The sequence below is a fragment of the Colobus angolensis genome, unplaced genomic scaffold (assembly GCF_000951035.1).
Source record: "Colobus angolensis palliatus isolate OR3802 unplaced genomic scaffold, Cang.pa_1.0 Scaffold310, whole genome shotgun sequence".
Taxonomy (NCBI): domain Eukaryota; kingdom Metazoa; phylum Chordata; class Mammalia; order Primates; family Cercopithecidae; genus Colobus; species Colobus angolensis.
This window is the reverse complement of record NW_012116378.1, coordinates 1,155,728-1,180,289: the sequence shown is the minus strand read 5'-3', so window position 1 is coordinate 1,180,289 and position 24,562 is coordinate 1,155,728. Positions and strand designations below refer to the sequence as shown.

Here is a 24,562-nt window from a genome sequence, read left to right as displayed (position 1 = left end):
CAGCTCTCAACGGAGCTCCCCCACCCCACCTCCATCCAGGCCACACTGAACATCTTGTGCATTTCCCAAGGCCAACAAGCTTCCTCCTCCTAGAATCCAGCCCCTAGAAGGGGACACAGTTCACCCATCTCAGGACACCATCTTGCTTTGTTGAATACTCTTTTCCTCCTTATCCCAAAGGAAATGGGACACAGAACCTCTCTTTGTGGCATACTCAATACCCTCTCCCATTGGGAAGCACAAACCTCTGTCCTTCAGCCACTGACCCCGCTACACTAATCTCCAAAATAAGCCCTAGGGGGACAGAAAGCCTTGCTCTGACACCACCTACCACTTGAGGATCTAAATAAGCCCTAGAGGGGACAGAAAGCCTTGCTCTGACACCACTTACACTTGAGGATCTTTTTTTTTTTTTTTGAGACGGAGTCTCGATCTGTCGCCCAGGCTGGAGTGCAGTGGCCGGATCTCAGCTCATTGCAAGCTCCACCTCCCGGGTTCACGCCATTCTCCTGCCTCAGCCTCCTGAGTAGCTGGGACTACAGGTGCCCACCACCACACCCGGCTAATTTTTTTGTATTTTTAGTAAAGATGGGGTTTCACCATGTTAGCCAGAATGGTCTCGATCTCCTGACCTCGTGATGCACCCGCCTCGGCCCCCCGACCTGAGGATCTTGTCTTCTTTTTGATCACATTCACTCCCAAGACAACTCCCACTCTACTATTTCTCCCTCTAGTGTGCCATTCTTTTTAATGAAATACCATCACCTGTAAACTTGCTGAATTGCACTTTTGCTTTTGAAACAATCCATCTAATTTTCTCAGTGTTGAATTTAAATCGACTGTTGTTCGTGTATTTAATTGAAAAGGTTTTTTTCCTCATTTTTTTTTTTTTCATGAATCTAAGGCTCTTTAGGAGACATTCCACCTATGGTTGGTAACAGTTACACAATTGGGCATAAGATTTATGTCCTCATTATCTCTGCCTTGATTGGTTTTGCTGTCAAAGATCAAGTAGGCATAGTTTTCCAGAACAAACGCTTCTTGCAATGGATGATAAATACCAAGGTAAAATAAGAAATATGTAACTGAGGAGAAATGAGCATATTCCAAATAGCAGGATTTGGGAACTTGGAGACTATAGCAGTGAGAGGTTTGGCAGATGTCACTGGAGAGTTATTTCCCCACTTTAAATGTGTCTCCATTGTGACAAATCAAATTGGCCTCCTGCACTTGGGCTTATGAGTCCTATGTTTCACCCAAACCCTTGACTGTTTACCTACAGTTTGTCTTTGGCATGAGCCCATCTCAGATGTAAATGATACTCCTCCTGTTTTGAACAACTTCACTAAAGAAATGGGTCTATAGCAGTGGTTTCAACTGGGGTTGATCCTGCTTCCCAGGAATATTTGGCAATGTCTGAAGACATTTTTAGTTGTCACAGCTGGGGGGATGCTACTGATATCTACTGAGTAGAGGCCAGAGATGCCACTAAACGTCCTACAATGCACAGGTCAGCCCCCCACAGCAAAGCAGTAGCCAGTCCAAAAAGTCAATAATGTCAACGTTGAGAGACCCTGGTCTAGAGAAAAGGAGACCTTCCATATCACTCAAAAGAGTATTCCCTAGTGCCCTCTGTCTATGGCATGGGAAGCTCATGCTTTCGAAAAGCTTTCTGGATCAGCTTTTTCTCACCGAGTTTAAATTACTGGATAGCATCTAGCACTGAAATTGGTTTCAAATAGCTTTAAGGTAAATGCGTTAAATCTCAAATTTGGATGAGACACAAGAAAGCCACAGGAGAAGTTAAGCAGCAATTTGAAATCTAGGAGCAATGTGAGAACTGTGTGCAGGTGGCTTCACTCCAGCTCAGAGCGCCAAATATCCCATCGTGAGTTCTCAGATGGGGAGGAGCAAATACACATTTTTCATCAGAGGCAGATGCTGAAACTGCAGTTATGGCCCCTTCAGACCTTCAGAAGGTGCCCCTTCGTTACCAGTGTGATATCACTTTGATTCTAACTGCACTGGGTTGTCCTGATTCAGAGGGGTCAGCACAGAACTACGATCAGGGATTTTGCTTTTGACTTGTCCATTTTTATGTTTCATGTCAGACCTAATTGCTGTTTTCTTTAATAAGTAGTCTGTACATCTTTACTTGTGGTCAGGAAAAAAGTCCCTGTTAATAATTTACAAAAGGCAGAGCCACTCCTCTTTTGCATCCTCAAATCTCTCAGAGCACGTGATTGTTTAAGAATATCTGGTTTCCAAGTAGCTGAGTGATGAAATATGATTGGCCTCTCAGCATCGATTCCTCTTCTCCTTCCTTTCTCACTCTCTTGGATAGCAGTTGTTAAGATACAGTCATTCTTCTTATAAAAGAATAAAGAAGAGGTTCTTTCTTTCCATCCTTAGGAAAAGGTGGGCTGTTTTGGCTTCCTACCATGGAGGAGGACCTTGAAGGAGAAAACTGGCAGACCTTCTCCATTCCCTGGGGCTTCAGCAGGGCGGCTGAGGATGAAGGAGAACATATTTGCCAGTGAGTAATAGTCTTCAAGGAAAAAATATCAGGGGTCTTATTGTTGCTTTCTGAGATAAGCTTGTGCTTTTCAGTAGGATGAATTTATTTGGATAGAATTGAAAGCTGTGTCTCAGAATTATACAAGAATGATGCCTTTGGAGAAAAATGAAGTCCTTCTGAGTTTTGTTCAGGCAATTCAAAAATTTAAAAAGAATATTGGAGGCAAAGCAGGAATATCCTGTAAAACAGAAGGACAAAGCTGTATACTACTTTGGCCATTTATTTCCTTAGGAATAAATGTCCACAGACACATTTGGGAAAAGAGAAACTGATTTTTAGCTGCCTGTTCATTTCTATGGTATTATAATAGGCTATAATTCACAGTAAACTTTTAGCTGCACTTTTTGCAAGGGAACTGAATTGTGTGCTGTGTTTATTTTCTTTTAAAAATCCTATCTTCTCAGTGACAAATATATCTGTCAGGATGAAAAGTTTTGATTTTTCAACAGAAAATGCTATGTTGGCTATGCAAATTGGTTTGTATTTAATTGTTTCTTTATGTTCAATGGTCTTGATAAATAAGTTTTTCTCCCTTGAGAAACATCACAATTTTACAGAAAGTTCACACTATTGCCAAATGGCTTATGATTTATATAAATATGTAATTCTTTTCTTGGGGTTGTCTAGCTTTCAAATATGAGAAATTCATCAGTAATGCACACACTTTGGAATGCCTATTGGAAAATTTCCAGTCATTCTGCTTTTTAATGCTTTCTCATTAATCACTGGCACTATATATTATAAGACTCATAAATTTGTTTAGATGATATTCTTTCAGTAGATTCTATGATTATTGAGTGTTTAAGCAGGGCAATATAAACATTATGTGCAGACCCAAATATAGAGGAACTGCCACAGGTTAAGAGAAGCTCTCCAAATTGATAAAAGTCATTGCCCTTGACTTTTGCTACTTGAGACTTTGAGCCAAATGTTTTTGTGTTACCATAATTTTTCATGACAGTAATTACTTGGTGGCACTATTTGTCTAGAACACCTTCAGATGAGTGCAAATGAAACCTTTTTTTTAAATGCAGTTCCCTATAAGGAAGATTTAGAAATTGATGTTATTCTATGAGACTCAAACACATAAAAGAGTCTGACATTTGGAACTAGTTACTGTGATCCCCAAAAGCTGTTGGCTTGCAACATAATTTCATTGGATGATTTTTCTTTTTAGCACCTACATTTTTCTCCTAATTTCTTACCTGAAGGGTGAAATGATTAAATGTTTGGGCTCTGGAAAGTCATCACTTAAAACATAGGATCCTGGGATTTGTGCCTCCTATCTTTCCTAATCAATAGCATTCAAAGAAATAGATTCAGGTTCAAGCTCACTGAAGCTTGTTTATGGGTTTGGGAGGAAGTAAGCAATAAAAGAGTTAAGAAATATTTTAAATCAAAATAATAGTTCAAACCAATGAATTCCAGTTCAATATTCTCTTGGTTATAGCATGCATCTAGTAAAAGGTCTGGGTGTGATTTGTTCTATTAAAATTAGTGCTATATATGTCTCTAAAGACTGAAGCTTTTTATTATCCCTGGATGCACCTAATAGTTTGATATTCATTAGATTATCCAGGTTACTATATTATTTTATATATAAAATTCTATTTTATTTTTAGAATCAACGTTAAAAAAAAACTGTCATTATCACTTCAGCTTAGGTCTGCAGTGGAGAACACTCTCAACTATAGAACTATGTAAATGTAGTTCAAGATTCAATGGGCAGGGATAATTATCATAGATCCACAAGTGATGCTAGTTCAGTTTGCTCAGCTGAGTCCTACTCATGCTGTTAGCTTCATGAGAATAAGGTCTATAATTTTTAATCTGTCTTCCAATAGAGCAATTGAGGTTTCCCAGACTGGGGGTCTCCGTGCTCCTCCATCTGTATGCCTCATAGCTGATCTGAAGGAGCTATTATCATAAGACTCAAGTAAAGAGAGAGGTTTACTTTTCTAAAGTTTTATAACTCTTCAAAATTAAAGTGAATTGAGATTATTTTTGTTGTTTTGCTGTTGATTAAAGAGCAGCTAGTTCCTTTGCCAAGTAAAGCAGGTACATGGAATGGTTAGTACTGTGTTTTCTGAAACCAGCTTGATCTGGTATGCACCCTAGAACCTTCATTTACTGGCTATATGATTTTGGGCAAGTTTGTCAGCTTCATTAAACCTCAGTTCCCACATCTCTAAAATGAGGATAATACCTATTTCATTGGGTTGGGGGGTTAAGTGAGTTACCATGGGAATTTCTCCTAACACAGTGCCTGGTTCATCCAATTATCTAATTATTGATGGTGAGTGATTCTTATGGTTAGTACTATTAGCAGTGAGAATAGAGACTTTCAAAAGCTCTTGATTGCATGCCTTCATGAGTGAAAATTATAGGCTATATGGCTTTATATCCTAATAGAAAGAATGATTCATTTAGGACTTGGGAAAAGGAGTGAGTACAGGAAGATGAGAGAGAGAGAGTTTAATACTTCTGTCCTGTGCAATTTTTTTTTTCTAACACAAAGCTTAGTATAAAGTGTAGTGAAAATTGCATTTATTTATTTTTATTTATTTATTTTTTGAGACAGAGTCTCACTATGTCACCCAGGCTGGAATACAGTGGAGCAATCTCAGTTCACTGCAACCTCTGCCTCCCAGTTTCAAGTGATTCTCGTGCTTCAGCCTCCCAAGTAGCTGAAATTACAGTCACGCACCATCACACCTGGCTAATCTTTGTACTTTTAGTAGAGACGGGGTTTCACCATGTTGGCCAGGCTGGTCTTGAACTCCTGACTTTAAGTGATTCACCCACCTTGACCTCTGAAAGTGCTGGGATTACAGGCGTGAGCCACTGTGCTCGGCCTTGAATTTATTATTAATGGGTTTATTAAATGAGGCAAAACAACAAGATGAGTGTATTTCAGTTCAACAAATATTTACTGAGAACCTACCACATTGCAAAATGCTGGAGTTCAAAGATGAAGACAAAGCTACAATAAGATGCCGTGCCATACCTATGAGAATGGCTGAAATAAAAATGCTGGCAATGCCAAATGCTGGCAATTCGAAATGCTGGCAAGGATATGGAACAACTGGAACTCTCATACATTGCCAGTACAATCTATTGGCAAAATAGTGCAGTCACTTTGGAGACAGTCTGGCAGTTTCTCATAAAGCTAAAAATACATTTGCCATAATGCCCATATAATCCCCACCCCTGGGTATTTACCCTAGAAGAATAAAAACTTACATTCCCACAAACCTTCTTATGAATGTTTTCAGCAAGTCTATCAAAATTGCCCCAGACTGGAAACAACCCAAATACCCTCCAGTGGATGAATGAATAAACAAACTATGTTAAATCCTCACAATGGAATACTACTCAGTGATAAAAAGAAACAAATTATTGATACACACAACAAATTGGATGAATGTCAAAGGCATTGGCTGAGTGAAGCCAGTTTCAAAAGGTTATATATTGTACGATTCCATCTGTAAGACATTTTCGAAGAGACAAAACTATAGTGACAGAGAACAGATCAGTGGGTGCCAAGGATTAGAGGTTGGAGGAGGGTGTGTCAGCACCCTGGGTGATGGAAATATTCTGTATCTTGATTGTAGTCATGGTTACACAAACATATACATGTGATAAAATTTATGGGACTGTACATCCTCAAAAGCCCATTTTATTTGATAGTCATTTAAAACATGAAAAATAAGAATACAAGTTTCTTGCCCTTAAGGAGTTCATAGGTTCAGTGAGGGAAAAACACAAACACGAATAAGTGTAATACAGTGCAGTGAATGTAGCGATTAAGACTAAGACATACCAAGAACAGAGCTACCAACCAGCTTGACATGCCATGCTGGTATGCAATGAATCGGTTACAAAAGTACCCAGGTGTTGATGCACAAGGTTTATGAAAGCCAGAGACCCAGGCCAGTTGCTTGTGGCCATGCACAGTCTTGTCTACCCTCAACCATTTTCTATGTATGCCAAGATATTTTTAAAAGTTTGAAAATAGTCCTGGCGTAGTGCATTGTGAGAGCATAGAAGAGGAACACATAGACTGGCAGACTGGGAGGGGAAATTCCCAGGGAAAGACTTCATAGGGGAGACAGCACCTGCACTGGGAATTAAAGGGTAAAGAGGAGATAGCCAAGAGAGGGCTTCTCCAGGGGAGGGGGAGGACATTTCAGCAAGTCATTCCTTGCCTGAGAAAGGTACAGAGGAGTCAAAGAGTGAGGTGTGAGTTGGGAACTTTAGGGAATTCAATATTATAATAGTGTGAGTGGGACTGGCAAAATGAGACTGTGGACAGATTTATAGAGGACCTTGTATAATAAAGGAGCATTTTGCTTTATGATATAGTTTGAGCATCCCTAATTCAAAAATCCAAAATTTGAAACTTTTTGAGCACCAACATGACACTACAAGTGGAAAATTCCATATCTGACCCCATGTGACAGTTCACAGTAAAAATATGGTTAAAACTTTGTATCATGCACAAAATTATTAAAAATATTGTGTAAAATTACCTTCAGGCTATGTGTATAACATATATATATATGAAACATAAATGAATTTCATGTTAAAACTTGAGTCCCATCCTTGCGATATTTTGTATATACAAATATTCCAAAATCTGAAAATATCTGAAATCCAAAACACTTCTTGTCCCAAGCATTTTGGATAAGAAATATTCAACCTGTAGTAGATTTTGAGCATATTTAGGGGCTCCCAGGGATGAGGCAGCAGAGAGGGTGATTTGATAAAAGAGAGAGGAGGCTGGAGGGATGAGGTAATGTGAAGAGGTATAGGGTTTGATCTTAACTGTCAAGTGCTAGAGAACTCTCTGGCAACACTTACGACTTTAATGGAAGACAGTGTCTCCTAGGGAGGTCCCTGCATTCATTCATCCATTATTAATTCATTGAAACACTTTATTGAGCACCTGCTGTCTACCAGGCACTACTCTAGGCCTTCGGGATCCAACAGTGAATGAAGCAAAAGCCCAGCCTTTACAGAGCTGATATTTTAGGGGTCAAATGAGCTGAGCTGTGGCAAATTTTGGAGTGTAAGGGGCCTCTGAGACATCCAGGTTGGCACTACCTAGTAAGTAGAGGGTAGCTGTGAAGAGCAGTCTGGGCTGCAAATATAAATTGGGGATCATTGGCACAAAGACAGAAATTGGAAACTTAGACATTGGTTAAATAATCTATTTCTTTCACTTCAGTTCTCAGTGATTTGACTTTGGATCTGGTCCTTATGTGTGAGGAAAGATGTATCTAGCTTATGCCATAATCTCAGGGTGCTCATTTACCTGTACTACTTTTTTTTATGGCATTCTGGCAAAAGGCTCTCTAGTCTTTCTTGAGGAGATTGTCTGAAAATTAACAAATATCTCGGACATGCAAAGCATTATAGTAAGCTCTGGGGGGAATGGAAAATAAATAGTAGATCTAGTCCCTGTTCTGAAAACACTTTGAATCTACAAGGAGAGATCACCCCTATACACTTTGTAAATGGTCCATGATGCTTGAGGACAGCCATAAGCAAATTCTAGGCTGCTAAGGAGATTGAATCTTCCAGTACGTATGCACAGGCAGAGCTGTAAAGTAATTGTCAAGGACGCTTCCAAAGGGCATATGGTTTGAAGCTGGTTTCTGATGCCCTGAATCCACACTGGCTTGGAATGACATAGGCCAAGTTATTGGGTCTAACTTGGGATGATACAGATGGGCACATGCATTTTGAAACAATTTTGACCCAGCTGTATTAGAGCTCTTGTGACTCAGTTACCTATTGATGCCACTATGTTGATGTGGCCCCAGAACAAATCATTGAAATTCCAGCTGTTCTGATAACCAGGAAATAAACAAATGGATGTCCTTTCTTCATCTTAGGGCCTCATCTCCCCTATGGTGGAGTTGGGACGAGGTGGGATTCAGAGGTTGGATGGGTAGGGTACAGGCTCTATCTGGCAGGCAAATAACCCATGACAGGGATTCATGTGCTAACCTTGTCCTCTGCTCATAAAGGACCTTTTGTCATTCTAAGCTGAGTGATTGCTCATTCTTAGAGACATCATGGACACCTTGAATAAATGGTCTACATCTCATGTTAATTAGTTTCACCTTTAAAATGATGATGGCTCTACTTGTTTATATTCAATAAAGAATTACACTTAAAAATATTTCCTTTTCCATTTGATAATTAAGGGGATAGACATCTCTGCTATTTTGAAGGCTTTTTGGTTACACTCAGTTTTATTGATCAGTGTTATGTTGCTTGTTCAGGGGGAAGGAGGAGGAGGAATATACATGTCCTTATTCTCAGTGCCACACTGAGCAGAAAGTCTTCAAATAAATTCTTAACTGTTTTTCTAATGTGTGTGTATATATATATATGTGTGTGTGTGTATATATATAGTATACGCAAACACACATTAGAAGAACAGTTAGGAATTTATATATACACACATATATATACATATACACACATAAAAACATACACACATACAATATGAATATATATATATTCACCAATATTCATATTATAAATTTACTTTGAATTTATGGTTTTAAGAGATAGTTGAGATACCTTTTGAGACTTAGTTCTAACAGACTTAAAAAGAGCTTTATTACCTTTTTATTATAAAATTAATTCATTCTTACACAAATTTTTAAAATACTGACATGAATAAAGTAAAATGTGAAATCTGCATAATAGAGGAGAGGTTAAATATAGAATAAGGATCAGGAATGTCTATCATGTGCATGACTTTGTAATAAAACACAGATTTCACATTTTGGTGGGCCCTTTTGACACGGATCCCAGCTCACAATTGCTGAATCATAATGTTCCTTGGCATCTAACAGGCCCATCAAAATGGATGCACCAAAACTGTTGTGTCATTGCACTTCTAGGTATATTATCTAAAAGAAAGCAGAATATCAAAGAGATATCTGTACAGCCATATTTATAGCAACATCATTTATAATAGCTACGAGGTGGAAGAAGCCCAGTGTCCATCAGTGGATAAATAGATAAGCAAAATGTGATATATTTATACAATGAAATATTATTCAGTCATTAAAAGGAAGGAAATGGACACAGGTTACAACATGGATGAACCTTCAGCATATTATGCTAAGCAAAATAAGCCAGTTACCAAAAGATAAAGTGCTATATGATCTACTTATATGAGGTATCTAGAGTAGTCTGATGCATAGAGACAGAAAGTAGAATGGTGATTGGCAGGGGCTAGGGGGTGGAAGAATGGGGAGTTGTTTAGTGAGTATAGCATTTCAGTTTTGCAAGATGAAAAGCATTATGGAGATTGGTTGCATAATAATGTGAATATATTTAGCACTACTAAGCTGTACACTAAAAATGGTTAAGATGCCACATTTTATGTGTATCTTACCACCATTAACCATTTTTTAAATGTTAAAAAAAAATAGCCATTATGTTAAAATACCCTGCTTTGTTGTACCTACCACCAATAAAATTAGGACTCTTTTCCTAGTGCTATATAGACCTGAGGTGTTACTATTGTTACACTCTTTGTCTTCCATTGTCTCTAGGGCACGGGGCTTCAATAATCCAGGAGATCCATGAACTCCTCTATACTTAATGCAATTTTATATCTGTTTAAGCATTTTCCTGGGAGAAAGGGCCCATCACTTTTTTCAGTTTCTCAAAGAGGCATGTTATCCCCTTGCCCAAAAAGGGAAGCTTAGCAGCATAGCCACATAGATTGTTTCTATTCAATTGACCGTATTAAATTGTACATGAAAGCTATTATTTCAAAGCTTTGAGTTGAATGTATACCCAAATAAAGCAAAATCTTATTAAGGTTCATTTATGCTATTGATTATCCATCTATATTTTTAGTGGCTGAGATGATTTTATGGCCAAATACTTATAAAACCAAGGTGCCCCTTTGAGATGCCCAGAGTAGAGCATGCTTTATTCTGCAGGGCTGCACATGCCCCCAAGGAATCATATTTGTTAGTTTCTCAGCTTTTCCCACACAAATCAGGAAGGTGTGACAAATGGTGATTGATGATTCTAACTCCATTAATCTGTACTACCTATTCATAATTTTCCCCAATATGCACCCCAAGTTTTTGAAGATTTTTAAGGTGACAACTGAGGAGTCTTCTGTCTCAGTAAAGTGGATTTATAGAAGGAAACAGTGGGGAAATATGTTGAAATTACAGAGAGGAGATCGATTTAGACAAACCATTTTTTTTTCCCTGATTACAAAGCACAAAGCCAGTGCTTTGAAAAACAAACAGAGATGTCAGAAGGTCTTTCCCCAGGCAATTCAATATGTACCTGAAGGACCCTTCTCTGACAGTGACTGTGCTTTGCCCTTTCAAAGCTCACTCTCAGGTGGAGGTTGTTATCCAGTATTACAGATAATTGCTGACTGGATTTAACACAATTCTCCCAGGGGACTGAAGCTAATGGGTTAGAAATTCTGTGTATTTAATGTGTTTGCCCAGGAAGACCATCTCGCCCCTTCCTAAAACAGAGCTCAAACCCCTAAAGTGAGGAAGGTGCTCACATACTGTATACACATAAAGTCAGCTCCAGTAATTGTGACATATTTTTTTGTTTAACTTTTTTGCTTATTCTGTTTCTCCATTTAATTTTATTATTTAACAAATCTGATAATTATATCTTAATACCAACCCTCCTTTCTGACTCAGAACTTTGGTACTAATTGTTCCCTTTCTCTGGAATGCTCTCTCCCACGTCTCTGGTTAGATGTCTCCTCGGAGGGACCTTTCCTGATGACCTCACCTAAATATTGTTCCTGCCCACCACTCTTCTGACTCAGCTTTAGTTTTCTACAGCATTCTCACAATCATCTAGCATTCTTATGCATTTATTCCTGTGTTTATTGTCTGTTTTTCCCCACCAAGATATAGGTACCCAAAGAATATCCCTTTACTCCAATTTTAGGTTACTGTAACTTTTTCAATCTTGGCCTTTTAACTTCATTGTTAAATGAATAGATGAAAGAACATTCAAGGAAGATTTAACTGCAATGGGTTGAGTTAACCCTTCTTGTTTCTTCTTGTTTCCTCTATCCAAGGCCATCCTTGAGAAAGCTTGTATGCATTGACATTCATCCTGTGGAGTTCTAATAAGATAGGTAAGCAACAAAAAGGAAGGGGCCCCAGGTCAGGGAGAACAATTGTTCTGAGACAGGGAAAATCACAGACAACGTACTGGCATGACACCCTGTTCCCATATACCTTGCTCCACATGTAGCCCCAGCAGCAGGACCTTATCTGCACACCTTATCTATACATAGCCACTCCAGTATGAACCTACAAAACTTCCCTCCATCCTTTGCCTCTTGGCAGACAGCCCCTTCTTTGCTGTGCTGCCTATTGCACCCTTGCAACATATGTTTGTATTTTCTTTAATAAATCTGCCTTTCTTTACCTACAACTCTCTTGGTAAATTCTTTTTTTGCCTGTGACACTGGCCCCAGCCAGTCACACCCTGGACAGATTTATTTAATTACTTCATTGAATGCTAACTGTGTGCCCAGGCAGATCTATGTGCTGGTAGGAAGGTAGTATTATATCATTATTAAACTAGTCCTTTGTCTCTCCAAGAATATTTAAACACTCAATCATGATTTTTGGTTGGAACTTTCGTTTAAAATGGGTGTTATTCTGAGGTCTCACATTACCAGTATATCAGAATTGTGTTCTTCCCTCTTGGATTTTCATAAGAAGAGGTAGCAAAATGATAACATAGATAAATGGAGTTTTGAGAAGTTGCCTAGAAGATTAATTTCCTGTTCTAAAAAATGGATTTATTTTCCAGTACAGTTAAAACATTATTTAAGTAATTGCAGAATTTTCTTACAGAAATGTGCATAAAGAATATTATAAAAACAAGTATAGTTTTATTTTTTCTTATATCTTATTCTTAACCATTGAACTCATTTTATTGGACTATCATTGGAAAATTTTAATTTTGAGGTTTCACATTATCAATAGCAATCACTTAGAAAATATTTTCCAAATAAAACATATTATAACTAGGATGTGGATGAGAGGGCTAAAGATGATCACTAGGTACATCAAATCCTTTATGTTTATTTCCCAAATTCTACTTTGTGTACACTTTTCAAGAGTCCTATGCTGTCATTTTTTTCGCTTTAACACTACACTTTCACATTTTTTACCTGTATTACAACTCTGAGATTCTATTCATATTTCTATGGCATATATTTTACAATAACCTTGTGTCCTCACAATTTACTAATTTAGTGAAACTATGTGTGCCATAACAAAAATAATTTTAAAGGTCTATTTAAAATCATCATCCTCTGTATAAACAACTTCTGATACTTTCTAGAATGTATTTATCAATAGGTCTGTTTCATTTTTGTATAGAAAATTTGAACACCATGACTCAACCATTACATAGTTCTTTTTACTCCCTCATTTATCCAAGCTTAAGTTATACAGGCATACCTTGGAGATATTGCAGGTTGGTTCCAGACTGCTACAAGAACGCAAATGTTGCAATAGAGTGAGTCACAGGAACTTTTTGGCTGTCCAGTATATACAAAAGTTATGTTTATACTATAGTCTATTAAGTATACAGTAGCATTATTTCTAAAAGAACAATATACATACCTTAATTTAAAAATACTTTGTTGCTAAAAAAAAGCTAACATTATCTGACACAGAGATATGAAGTGAGCACATGCTGTAGGAAAAATGGTGCTGATAAAGTTGCTCAACACAGGGTTGCCGCAAGCCATTATTTGTAAACGAAACACAACAAAGCAAAAACTGTCTGCAAAGCACAATAAAGTGAAGAGCAATAAAATGAGATATGCCTGTACTTCTTCGCTGAACTGTTCTCTAATTCTGGAATACACTTACTGAGTACCTTCTAGGCATCCATAGAATTTTGTTGTTGGTGCTAAAATAATTTGAGTCTCAAGTATATGTTTAGTGTACTATTATTAATTGATATGTGTTCTCTAATTTTTTTGTAATATATGCTATAGCATTCCCAAATATAATGCCAGTTTCTTGGAATTACATCCCCAACTTCTCACATTCCCCACTAGCCCTGAACAAATAGGTGCTCCTCTACTTAGAGTGGGTTACATCCCAATAAGCTTATCATAAATTGAAAATGCTGTTAAGTCAAATGTGCATTTTTGACTTATAATGGGCTTATCTGGACATAAACCCATTGTAAGTCCAGGTGCACACTGAATGTTGTAAGTTGAACCATTGTAAGTCAGAGACTGTCTGAATGAATTGAATTTAATACAGAAGAGAGGTCTTCATTAAGAACTATGTAAATGTAAGAGTCACTTCTCAGCATATATTCAGCTTTCCAGTTAATAGGCATATTTCTTTATAATTCTTCCAAGTGTTGTGGCTCTAAAAATTTCTATTATCTCCTATGTGAGCAGAACATGTGTATCAGCTATCAATTACTGTGTAACAAACCATCCTAAGACACAGTGGCTTAAAACAACAAAAATTTATTATTTCTCAGAATATTGTGGATGAGTTCAGCAGTGTGGTTCATTTGCTGCATGAAATTGTAGCTGGGTTTTCTTGTGTAGCTACATAAAGCTGGTAAGTCAACTGGAGCTAGAATGTCCAAGAGGACTATGCTCATGTGTCTGGCATCTCAGCTGCAGTGCCTAATAGAGCTGAGTGCTGGCTGTACCATTTTCTTTTCCTTTTCAGCACTCTAGCCTTAGCTTCTTTACATGGAAGCTGGATGCCAAGAAGGCAAAAAATAAAAAAATAGAAAAGGAAAGCTGCCAAGCTTTCTAAGGCTTAGGCCTGGAAATCACAAAGTTTTACTTCTATCACACTCTCCTGATCCAAACAAGTAACAGGACAAGCCAGAATCAAAAGGAAGGGCTCTTTCTCTTGTTGGAAAGAGGGACAAAGTCGTGTAGCAGAAGGGTTGGGGGAACTGTTGACAGCCATTTTTGCAGTAACCTATTGCAACATGGTAGCAAGGAAGGATTGTGAAAAAATCTAGGTAAACATTTAAATTTTTGCATTTGAGAAAATCAAAGTTTAGAGAAGTGAAATAGTTTGTTCAAAGTACCACAACTGGTTTTCCAGACTCTTGCTGTGCAAACTGCTGTCCTTAGATCAGCACCATCAGCACCTTTGAGAACTTATCTGAAATGCAGAATCTCGGACCCCACTTGGGACATACTAAATCAGAATCTGCCTTTCCCAAGGTTCCCAGGAGCTCTGAATGCACAGTAAAGTGTGTTGAGACTCTACTGCTCTTTTTTCTTCCACAACTGAGACAGAAGACCTACCACCTACAAAAGAAGATTGTTTTGTAGTCAGGGATTTGACTTAGCATGGAAAAGGCTTTGTTTGATTTATTGCCTATTATGTTGTTTTTCAAAGCCTTACCCTTAGCTCTTCACAGATACTATCAAATATAATCCTCACAACTACCTTGAGGGATAATTATCATAACTCTCATTTTACAAAAGAGGAAACTGATGTTCAAAGACAGGTGGTTAAGTAATTTACCCATGCCACCCACACTTGTACATGGAGAACCTGAATTCAAACCCAGGGCTTTTGGACTCCAAATTGCATGCTCTTAATTATGGTAGAGTATCCACTGGCAACCGCCATATGGCAGCAGTGAAGGAGACTAAATGTTTAAAGGAAGAGATTGTTAGAGGGGAGTCATGGCATGTGGCTGGCTTGGTGAGCTGTCACTTCTCTTCTGACGCCTCCCACTCCCAACTAGCCTGAAGTGAAGATGCTGGCACGGGCGCATGACAGATGGTGCGGGCCTGCTCTGCCGTATGTGTGCTGCTCCCTGTTCCTGGGCACACAGCTGCCTGACACAAGCCTTGCCAGCTGGGCAGCTGCCTCCTGGGGTGTCTCCAAGGGCTGTTGCTCAGAGAGTGCAGTCCAGCATTTTCTCTGCTTCCTCTTTTAGACATGTCTTCCTGCCTTCCCTCGGCTCCTTGGATCTCTACCTGGGACAGAGAGCACTGTTTGGGTTCTGACTGGGAGCCAATGCCAGACCTTGAACTGCACATAACAGGTGACCGATGGATAAAGCTCATCCAAAAATGGGGGAGCCATGGGAAGGAGCAGGGAATGGCTCCTCCTGGACTCCCTCTCTTGGGAGAGCTTGGCGCCTGCCAGAGCTTTCTTGCAACAGCTGTGCGTGGGATGGAAAGGCAATTTCCTCCTTGCTGTTCCCTTTCCAGGAATGGGAGAGGAAGAAATGAAGAATGAGGGACAAGTGCAAGGCAAGGGCACTCTTCTTCCTAGACCCAGAAGCTGAGGGGAGAGGGGGCCAAGAAAGCAAGCTGGAGAATCCTTCCACATTGGAGTAAAGAGAGCAATATTTGCTTTGTTTGCTTTATTCCAGTCAGCACTTCATGCCACCACAGGATAGGTCAACAGCTGACATCTAACACTGGGTATGCAGTATTGTGCTAGCTCAGGTAATTACTCTCTCTGGATTAAAATCTTTGTGTTATCATGTTCCTTGTGGTAAGTTACTTGAGCTTACTAAGCCCCAGAGTTCTCATCTGGAAAAATGGGAGTAATAATTTTATCTCCTCACAGGGTTGCTGTGAGGAATAAATGGGATAATACTTGTAAAGTGATTATATAATCCAGTAACTGGCATTTAATACATATATGATAAATGTAATTTAGTAGTATCAAAATGATTGTGAGAGTAGAAACTGTCTAGTTCACTATTATATCCCCAGCTCCAAGAACAGTTCCTGGCACCTAGTAGTACTCAGTATTATTTGATGAATGAATAAGTGATTTGATGAATGAATAAGTGAACAAATTCTCAAATATCCTAACAGTAATTTTGTGCTTTATCAGAGGACTCAGTATCTTATGTGTAGAGAAATGAGAACTTCCATGTGTGTGCATGTGATTATGTGTATGTGTATATGTATGTTTAGGAGGTATATAGTATATGTATATAGGTGGCACTAGACAGATTTTTCAAGTGCTGTTTAGTTGGTCAGAAATGACACTACATTTTTTTTTCTTGGACCAAACTTCCCTTTTTCCTCCCTCCCTTTCTTTTCTTTCTGAATTCTTATTTTGGCTTTGATGTCAAAATCCTGCCTCAGAGCATATCTATAGGTGGCTTTCATGCTCACAGTAGAGCAGAAAAGAGTAAACTGGCTTGAAACCCAAGGTCCTTACCAAGTGTAATGATAAAGCATTTCTAACATAAAGGTGGTCTTTCAGCAATTCAAACGAAGCACCAGGACAGGCATTTCACAGTCTTCCTAGGGTGAATGAGTGGTCCGTGGGAGTGGAATCCCTCTGGATCTTGTCCTGTTGGAGACCTTGAGGTCTGATAGCCACCAGCTCCTTCACTCCTGCACATCTGGAAGGAAGACAAGATGAGCAGAAAGCCATAGAATCAGTACATCAAAATCTGCCAGACAGGAAATGAAGTTACCCTGCTCAATAATTAAGTTCTGAGATCATGAAACTGAGGGGAATCTTTCACAGTTCAAGAAAGGGCAAAGAATGAAAGAAGTCTAATCTCCCATTTCCTGGGGGTCTGCTGCTTTTGGTCAGAGTCTGAGAGAGGCCAGCAGGGAATAGATTGCTCTCTTGTCCCTAGTGTATCTTGTGTTTCCTGAAGGAATGATTTTATAACAAGAATTGGGAACATAATCTATTCTCTCAGAAGTGAAGCTTGGGATGGGTCTCAGTTCTGAGATTTGCTTCACAATCAGTGAGTGCTTTCTTGATATACATATACTCGGATGTCAAAATTAAAAGAAAAACATTCTTGGGGGTTGCATCCCAGGTTTTTTTATTATTAAGTAACCTTGTTTATTTTATAATAATTTTGGATTTACAGATAACTTGCAAAGATAATACCGATAGTTCCTATGTAGCCCTCATTCTGTTTCCCCCATTGATAACACCTTTGATTTTGATGGTACTTTAGTACATTAGTATTCACTAAACTACAGTCTTTGTTTGGATTTCACCAGTTTTTCTACTACTTCATCTTCTGTTTCAGGATCTCATCCAGGATGCCACTTTGCATTTAGTTGTCATGTCTCCTCAGTCTTCCCTGATCTGTCAGTTTTTCTGTCTTTCCTTGTTTTCCATGACCTTGACAGTCTTGAGGACTACTAGCCAAGAGTACATTTACTTTATAAAAATTTCAAGTAGATTTTTTTTGTTATACTTTAAGTTCTAGGGTGCATGTGCACAATGTGCAGGTTTGTTGCATATGTATACATGTGCCATGTTGGTGTGCTGCACCCATTAACTTGTCGTTTACATTAGGTATATCTCCTAATGCTATTCCTCCCCTGTCCCCCCTCCCCACATTTTGATTCAGAATGGCACTGCTGTTAAGAACTCCTTCCTGTAGAGACACTTGGGCCTGAATTTTGGTTTTGAATATATGTTTTTCCTGAATTCTTAAAGGTTTTAAGTTAAGATTTCTTACTGCCTATCAAGTATCTCTTCCATTTTGGTGACTAATAACCTATTTTTAATTAGGAATGAAAATGTATTTTGGCTATAATATAAGCCAATATAAAGTTGAAATTGAGATTTGACCATATCAAAATACATTATATGAACAAACACTTTATATAAGAATCTTTGGCTAACTAAACTTTTATGGCTTTAATAAGGGTAATAATCACAATTATTGAATGCTAACTATGAGTGAGATACTGTCTTCAGTGAGTTAAATGTGGTAAGGTACTCAACTCTGTGATGGCCTTGGATGTATCAACTTGCCTAGATGCAACTACCGTCCAAGGATTCCCTTCTAGGGAATTCTTTTTCCAGTTAGGGCAGGCTAAAAGGGGTAGTCCCTAGAGAGTTAGAAGAGGAAAAAGAGGCAGTGACCATTTTGTAGCACACACATCTTGCCCCAGTTTTTCAATCAAATACTAATCTATATACTGTTGTGAAGGGATTTTGCAGGTGTAATTAAGATCCATAAGCAGTTGACTTTAAATTCATCATAAAGGAGATTATACTGGCTGGACATGACCTAATCAGCTTAAAGACCTTCAAATGAGGGTTTAGGCTTCCCTGAGTTAAGAAATGCCTGTGGACAAGCTAAAACTTGTACCCCTGAAGCTGCAGTCTGCTTGTGATCTTCCTTTCCTGACCACTTGCACTCTGAACATTGGACTTGGTAAGCAGCCTTCACAATGACATAAACCAATTCCTTGTAATAAATCTATTTAGTATACATATTGTCTGGTTCCGCTGCTCTTGTTGAACCTTGACTGAGGGAAACTCTTATCATATGAGAGAGTTATTCCTTATTCCCATTTACATCTAGAGAAACTGAAGCACAGAGAAATTAAATAACTTTCCCAAGATCACATGATCGGTGACAGTTTAATTTCAAAGCCATGGTGTTTGGTCCCCAAACCGGGCTCTTGATTGTTATATTATACTGGCTCTTATATAGGCATTGGAATAGTACAAATGAAAGAAGCCAGTAACAACCATTTTAAGAATGATTAATCCAGAGCAGTGGTTTTTATCCTTGGCTGCACATTGGAATGTCATGGGGAACTATAGAAACCCAGTGCCCAGGGTGAATCCCAATTACATCAGGTTCTGTGGGGCTGGGATCCAGGTGTGTTTTTAAAGGCCTCCATCAGATTCCAATGCATAAAAAATAAAAAAAAAATTCAGGAATCAGTGCTTTAGACTAGAGAAGCATGTCTCAAATTTTAATGTGTGTAAGACTCACCTAGAAATCCTGTAGGTTTTAACTCCATAGGTCTGGGTTGGGGCAGAGATTCTGTATCTGTAAGAGGCTCTTTCCAGGTAATGTTGATGCTGATGGTCTGGGGACCACGCGTGGCTAGCAAAGGTCTAGAGTGTGTTTCAAAGTGAAAGAAAATTTAGAGGAAGGGACAGACTGAAAAGAAGAGTGTATCCTTGGTTGTGAATAATAGGTTATGGAGTGATCTACATGCAGCAGATAGGGGAAGGCACTGGAGACAGACCAAGCAAGTGGAATCACCTGTCTGATGAGGGTTATCGGTAAAAGATCTTAGAGCCTCTTCCCAGAAATATATGCTCCAAGGACCAGAAAATATCCCTGAATGGTTATTTTGAACAAGATGATTCTTGCTCTTGCTTGTACAACAGATTACAGCAGAACAGTTTCTTAATAACAGCACTTATTGACTTTGGGACCAAGTGATTTTTTGTGTGGGGTTGTTGTGTGCATTGCAGGATATTTAGCAGCATCCCTGGCTTCTACACACTAGATGCCAGGAGCACGTTACAACCCCACCAAGTTGTAACAACAAAAATGTTTCCAGACATGGCCAAATATGCCCTGAGGGACAAAAATCACCTGCAGTTAAGAACCACTGGAATAGACTGAACGTTAACACAGGACTGTTGCACTGAAGTCCAAGATCAAGTGTTCAGAACATTAATGAAAACTGTTAGGAAGAGTGAGTGATGGATCCAGTCATTACTCTGGTAAACAGGGAGCACTTGATCAAGGGGGAGAAGGAAATGAGGGGGACAGTGAGACTTAGGTTCATCCAATATAACATGCGTTACCTTATTAAACTCAGCAAATTTTTTTTGAACTTCAAAATTCAGCGGTTAAATGAGATGGAAATGGGACTCCCCCTGCTGCTGCTGGTAACATTGCAGAGACAAGGGGATGAGAAGATAAACTGTTGTAATGTGCAGATTCATTTACATTATGTTAAGACTGGGGATGTCTTCTGCCTTTTAGTCTTCTATTAGTTGCCTACCTGGGGCCTGTGTGCTATGTTGTTCTAGAAACCTCTCAACCATGTAATAGGTAGAGCTCCATCTCACATAAGTTGTTTTCTTCCTGTAGCTGGGTCAATGTTTATGGTTCTGACAAAGTTGTATAAGCACCCTGAGATTTTATAGTTATTTTAAAAGTCACTATTTATATTTGCACCTGAGTCCTTTTCCCAGTATTTTTATCCCCTCTCATCAAGCTACTCTTTCTGCTTTGGATAAATATATAAGGGCTCAAAGATTCTTTCCTTTAAAGGAGCTGTCCCTTATGATACTCTTCAATGTGATTTATCAATTTCAGGCTTCCATCCATTGAGTTCTGAATGATTTCCCCTGTGTAATTGCACAGAAACCTTTCTTGAGCTCTTTAGGCTATCATAGTTTCAAATAATTCAATTAGCGTTCCTAAATCTTAGAGGCATATTAAAGTATTTTAAAGAGAATTCAAACTCAACCACATGACTTGTTTTTACCTGCAGTGTTCTTTCCTTATCTTTTCACCTCCCCCCCACCCCAGTGCCCAATTGTGACGTTTGTAAAGAGGCCAAGTTACTGTGATCTGAATGTTTATTTCCCCCACAAAATTCAGATGTTGAAATCTAATCACCAATATAATGGTGTTAGGAGGTGGGGTCATTAGGAGGTGATTGGGTCATGAGGGTAGTGCTCTTGTGAATGGGATTAGTGTCCTTATCAAAAAGATCCCAGAAAGCTGCGTCATCCCTTCTACCATCATGTGAGGACACAGCAAGAAGGTGCCATTTGTGAAGCAGAAAGTAGGCCTTCATTAGACACCAAATCTGCTGGTGTCTTGACCTTGGACTTCCCAGCCTCTAGAACTGTGAAAAATACATTTCTGTTGCTTTCAAGGCACCCATTTTGTGTTGATTTCTTATAGAAGCCTGAATGGACTAAGACACCAATGTAACATTAGGAGTCCTTGCCTAGTTCATGTCAAGCGACCATAGCAGTAAAATGTGCTTGGAGCTGAGCCCTGTGGTCCATGGATTGGGCCACTGAGCCATTCCCGAAAGAATGTTTAAACTGGTGTTTCTCAAACCAGAAAGGTGTCCACGAATCCCCTGGACATCTGATTAAAATGCATGTTGATTCAGCAGGTCTGGGACAAAGCCTGGGATTCTGCATTTCTAGCAAGCTCCCAGGGGATGCCAGTGCTGCTGGTCTCTAGAACAGACCACACTTGGAGTAGTGAGGACTTAAACTGGTCTTGTGTTTGGGGGTTTGGAGGCTGCTAAATTCAGTGTCTGAATTAATCTGGGTGTAAATTACTTAACATTCACCTCACTCTGCTTTCCTGAACCACCTTGATAATTACCGTTCCAATTTCCTAATTTAAAATCTGGTATGGAACATGGATGAATTACAACAAAAAAAGTATGCTGAGCAAAAGAAGCCAGGCACAAAAGAGTACATTTAATATGATTCCATTTACATGAAATTCTGGAACAGGCAAAACTAATCTAGAATGACAGAAATCAAATTAGTGGTTGCCTGCTGTGGTTGGTGGTGGTTGTGGGGTTGTCTAAATTTGTTAGGGGTGATAATGGTCCTTATTTCTTAGATATAATACTGATATATTTATGAACAAGTGATACAGTTCCTGGGATTAACTTCAAAATAATTAACTGGAGAAAAGGGTGGGGTATGGCTAAAACAGAAGTGACTGTGTGTTAGTAATTGTTGAAGCTGGGTATTGAGGACATGGCTCTCATTGTATTATTCTCTACTGCTGTATCTATGTGAATATTTCCAGAACACAAAATATTATAAAAAGTGGTTTTCAGTTGGAATGTTTTCTCTGATGATTAAAGCTTTTTATGAATGTAGGAAATATTGTTTCCAAAGACTGCTTTTATTCATTCATTCAGTATACATTCATTGTGTACCATGTGTGCCATGGATTGCGCTAGACAATGGAGATAAATCAAGGAATAAAGTTGAAAAACTTCCTACGGTCCTGGGGCTTGCATTATGGTGCAGAAGACAGGTATAACTAATGAACAAAATCAATTAGTAAATACATGGCATAGTACGTTAGACATAAATGCTATGGTAAAACTAGGGCTGGCTAAGGAGATTGAAAGGAGAGGAAGGCTGGGTAGGAAAGGCAAGGGCTCATTGAGGAGCCTGGTGCTCAGGGCAGGCCTCCCTGAAAAGATGACATTTGCATCAAATCCAGAAGGGACAGGTTTAGCCCATGCAGATAAATGGGGACAGAGTATTCTAGGCAAAGAACAACCAGTGAGAAGGCCTCATGTAGGAGCAGTTCAAAGTTCCAACACCAAGGAAGAGGTCCTCATGACTGAAAGATGTGTGTGTGTGTATTGGGTGTATGGGAGGCAGGCAGGAAGAGAGGCAGTCAGGGCTGGATGGGCCTAGATCAGTGGTTGTATTGACTTTGGCTTTTCCTCTGAGATGGAGGTGCCCTGGGGGGTTTTAAGCATCTTGGCATGGGGCAACCTGACTGCTGTGTTAAGAAGACTCTACGGACAGGGGTGGAAGTGAGGAAAGCAGGCACTCACTTGGTCTGTCCCAGTGTCTTCTCTCATGTGCTGCTTGTAGATGGCTTCGTATCCTATTATTTGCAGCTGAGCATACCCTCCTCTTTTTCAGTCTGTCTCCTCTCAAACATCCTTCACTTTGAAACACACTCTAGATGTAGTCCCTGGACCAGTGGCATCAGCATCACCTAGGAGAAGCCTCTGAGCTGCTCCATCAATAATCCAGGTGAGACCCTAGAAATATATAGGTAAGTGAGGTGATGAATATGTTAATTAGTTTGATTTACTCATCACACATTTTATGCATGTATCAAAACATCACATTGTATTCCATAAATATATACAATTATGACTTGTTTATTTAAAATAATATTAACTAAAAAAAAAAAAGAGAATAGTAATTATCCAGATGAGAGAATATGGGGGAGTCAGACTAGGTAGAAACTCTGGAAGTAGGGAGAAGTAGGATTCTGGAACTATTTTGAAAGTAGATCCAGCAGGATTTCCTAAGTGATTGGCTGCGTGCTGTGAAAGTCACAGAGAGTAAAGGATGTCTCCAAGGTTTGGGCCTGAATAAGTGGAAAGATGGACTTGCCTTTGCAATGAGAAGACAGCTTGGGGTGTCCGAGTAAGGGCTAAAAGGTTGTTTCACAAACCCTCCACCCTGCAGTGAACATAACATCCAACTTCCTTAAAGCCAGACATTATGTTTGTGCAATAGCTCCCTAAAAACTACGAAATGGCTTTTCCATCAAAGCAAATTTGAAAAAGTATTGAGAAATACAGAAAGTCTGAACTATAAATTTGTAGGGCATTTTGTATGATGATAGCAGCTAATGGCAATATGCTCTATATTCTTCTCTGTGGCATCCTAATTTGTCATGCCTAAAATGCACCTGGGTGATTGAGAATGTATTTGCTTCCTTTCAGGAAGTGGCTGGTGACTATAGCAAGAGGAATGTTGCAGAATAATTTGTTATTACAGAAGAAAATGGGTGAAAAGTTTATGGCAGACTAAAACCTGACATCAATCCGAATCTTATTTTTACTTGCTGTGACTCACGAGTGATGTTGATTTTTTTTTTTTTTTTTGCAGCTGACACTTTGTGCTGCCAACCTCCCTTTCATTTATTTGTGTTTGTTTTTGCTTTTTATTATTACCCCAGTGACATCTTTCTCTTTCTTCTCATAGAGAGAAGGATTCAGATTTAAATGATAATATAATATGAACATGTTTATTTAGCCATGGTCACTGAGTCCCCAATAATATTTTCATTTTTATAAGGAGTTTTGAATATAATGACACATTCATTTAAATGGACTGTTATGTGAAAATTTTTCATGGCTGCCTAATGGGTTGGTTTCTGCCAACAATAGTGAGCACAATTTCAACTGAACAATATTGCTGTTTTTCACCAATTCTGTTATTCACTATCAGTATGGCATCATACTTTCCTCAATCATTTTCTGCTATTACCACAATCTGAATGTAATACAAAATACTGGGTATTAATGAATTATCTTAATGCAGTCTTTGGAAAAATACTAAATTTATGATTCAGTGGTCCATACTTCTGAACAATGTTTTTTCTTTCAAAACTTGATTTTATTTTTATTTATCATCA

The 24,562-nt window shown here is 38.8% G+C and overlaps 1 protein-coding gene across 1 annotated transcript in view; it reads left to right on the top strand.

Annotated features, from left to right (window-relative positions):
* The first annotated feature begins 2,355 nt into the window (after positions 1 to 2,355).
* The window catches only part of FRMPD4 (FERM and PDZ domain containing 4), an 881,789-nt gene continuing 859,582 nt past the window's right edge, over positions 2,356 to 24,562 (top strand). Inside the window, exon 1 of the mRNA XM_011950876.1 lies at positions 2,356 to 2,536. Coding sequence (XP_011806266.1) covers positions 2,442 to 2,536 — 95 coding nt within the window. The 5' untranslated portion in view covers positions 2,356 to 2,441. The remainder of the gene's footprint in view (positions 2,537 to 24,562) is intronic.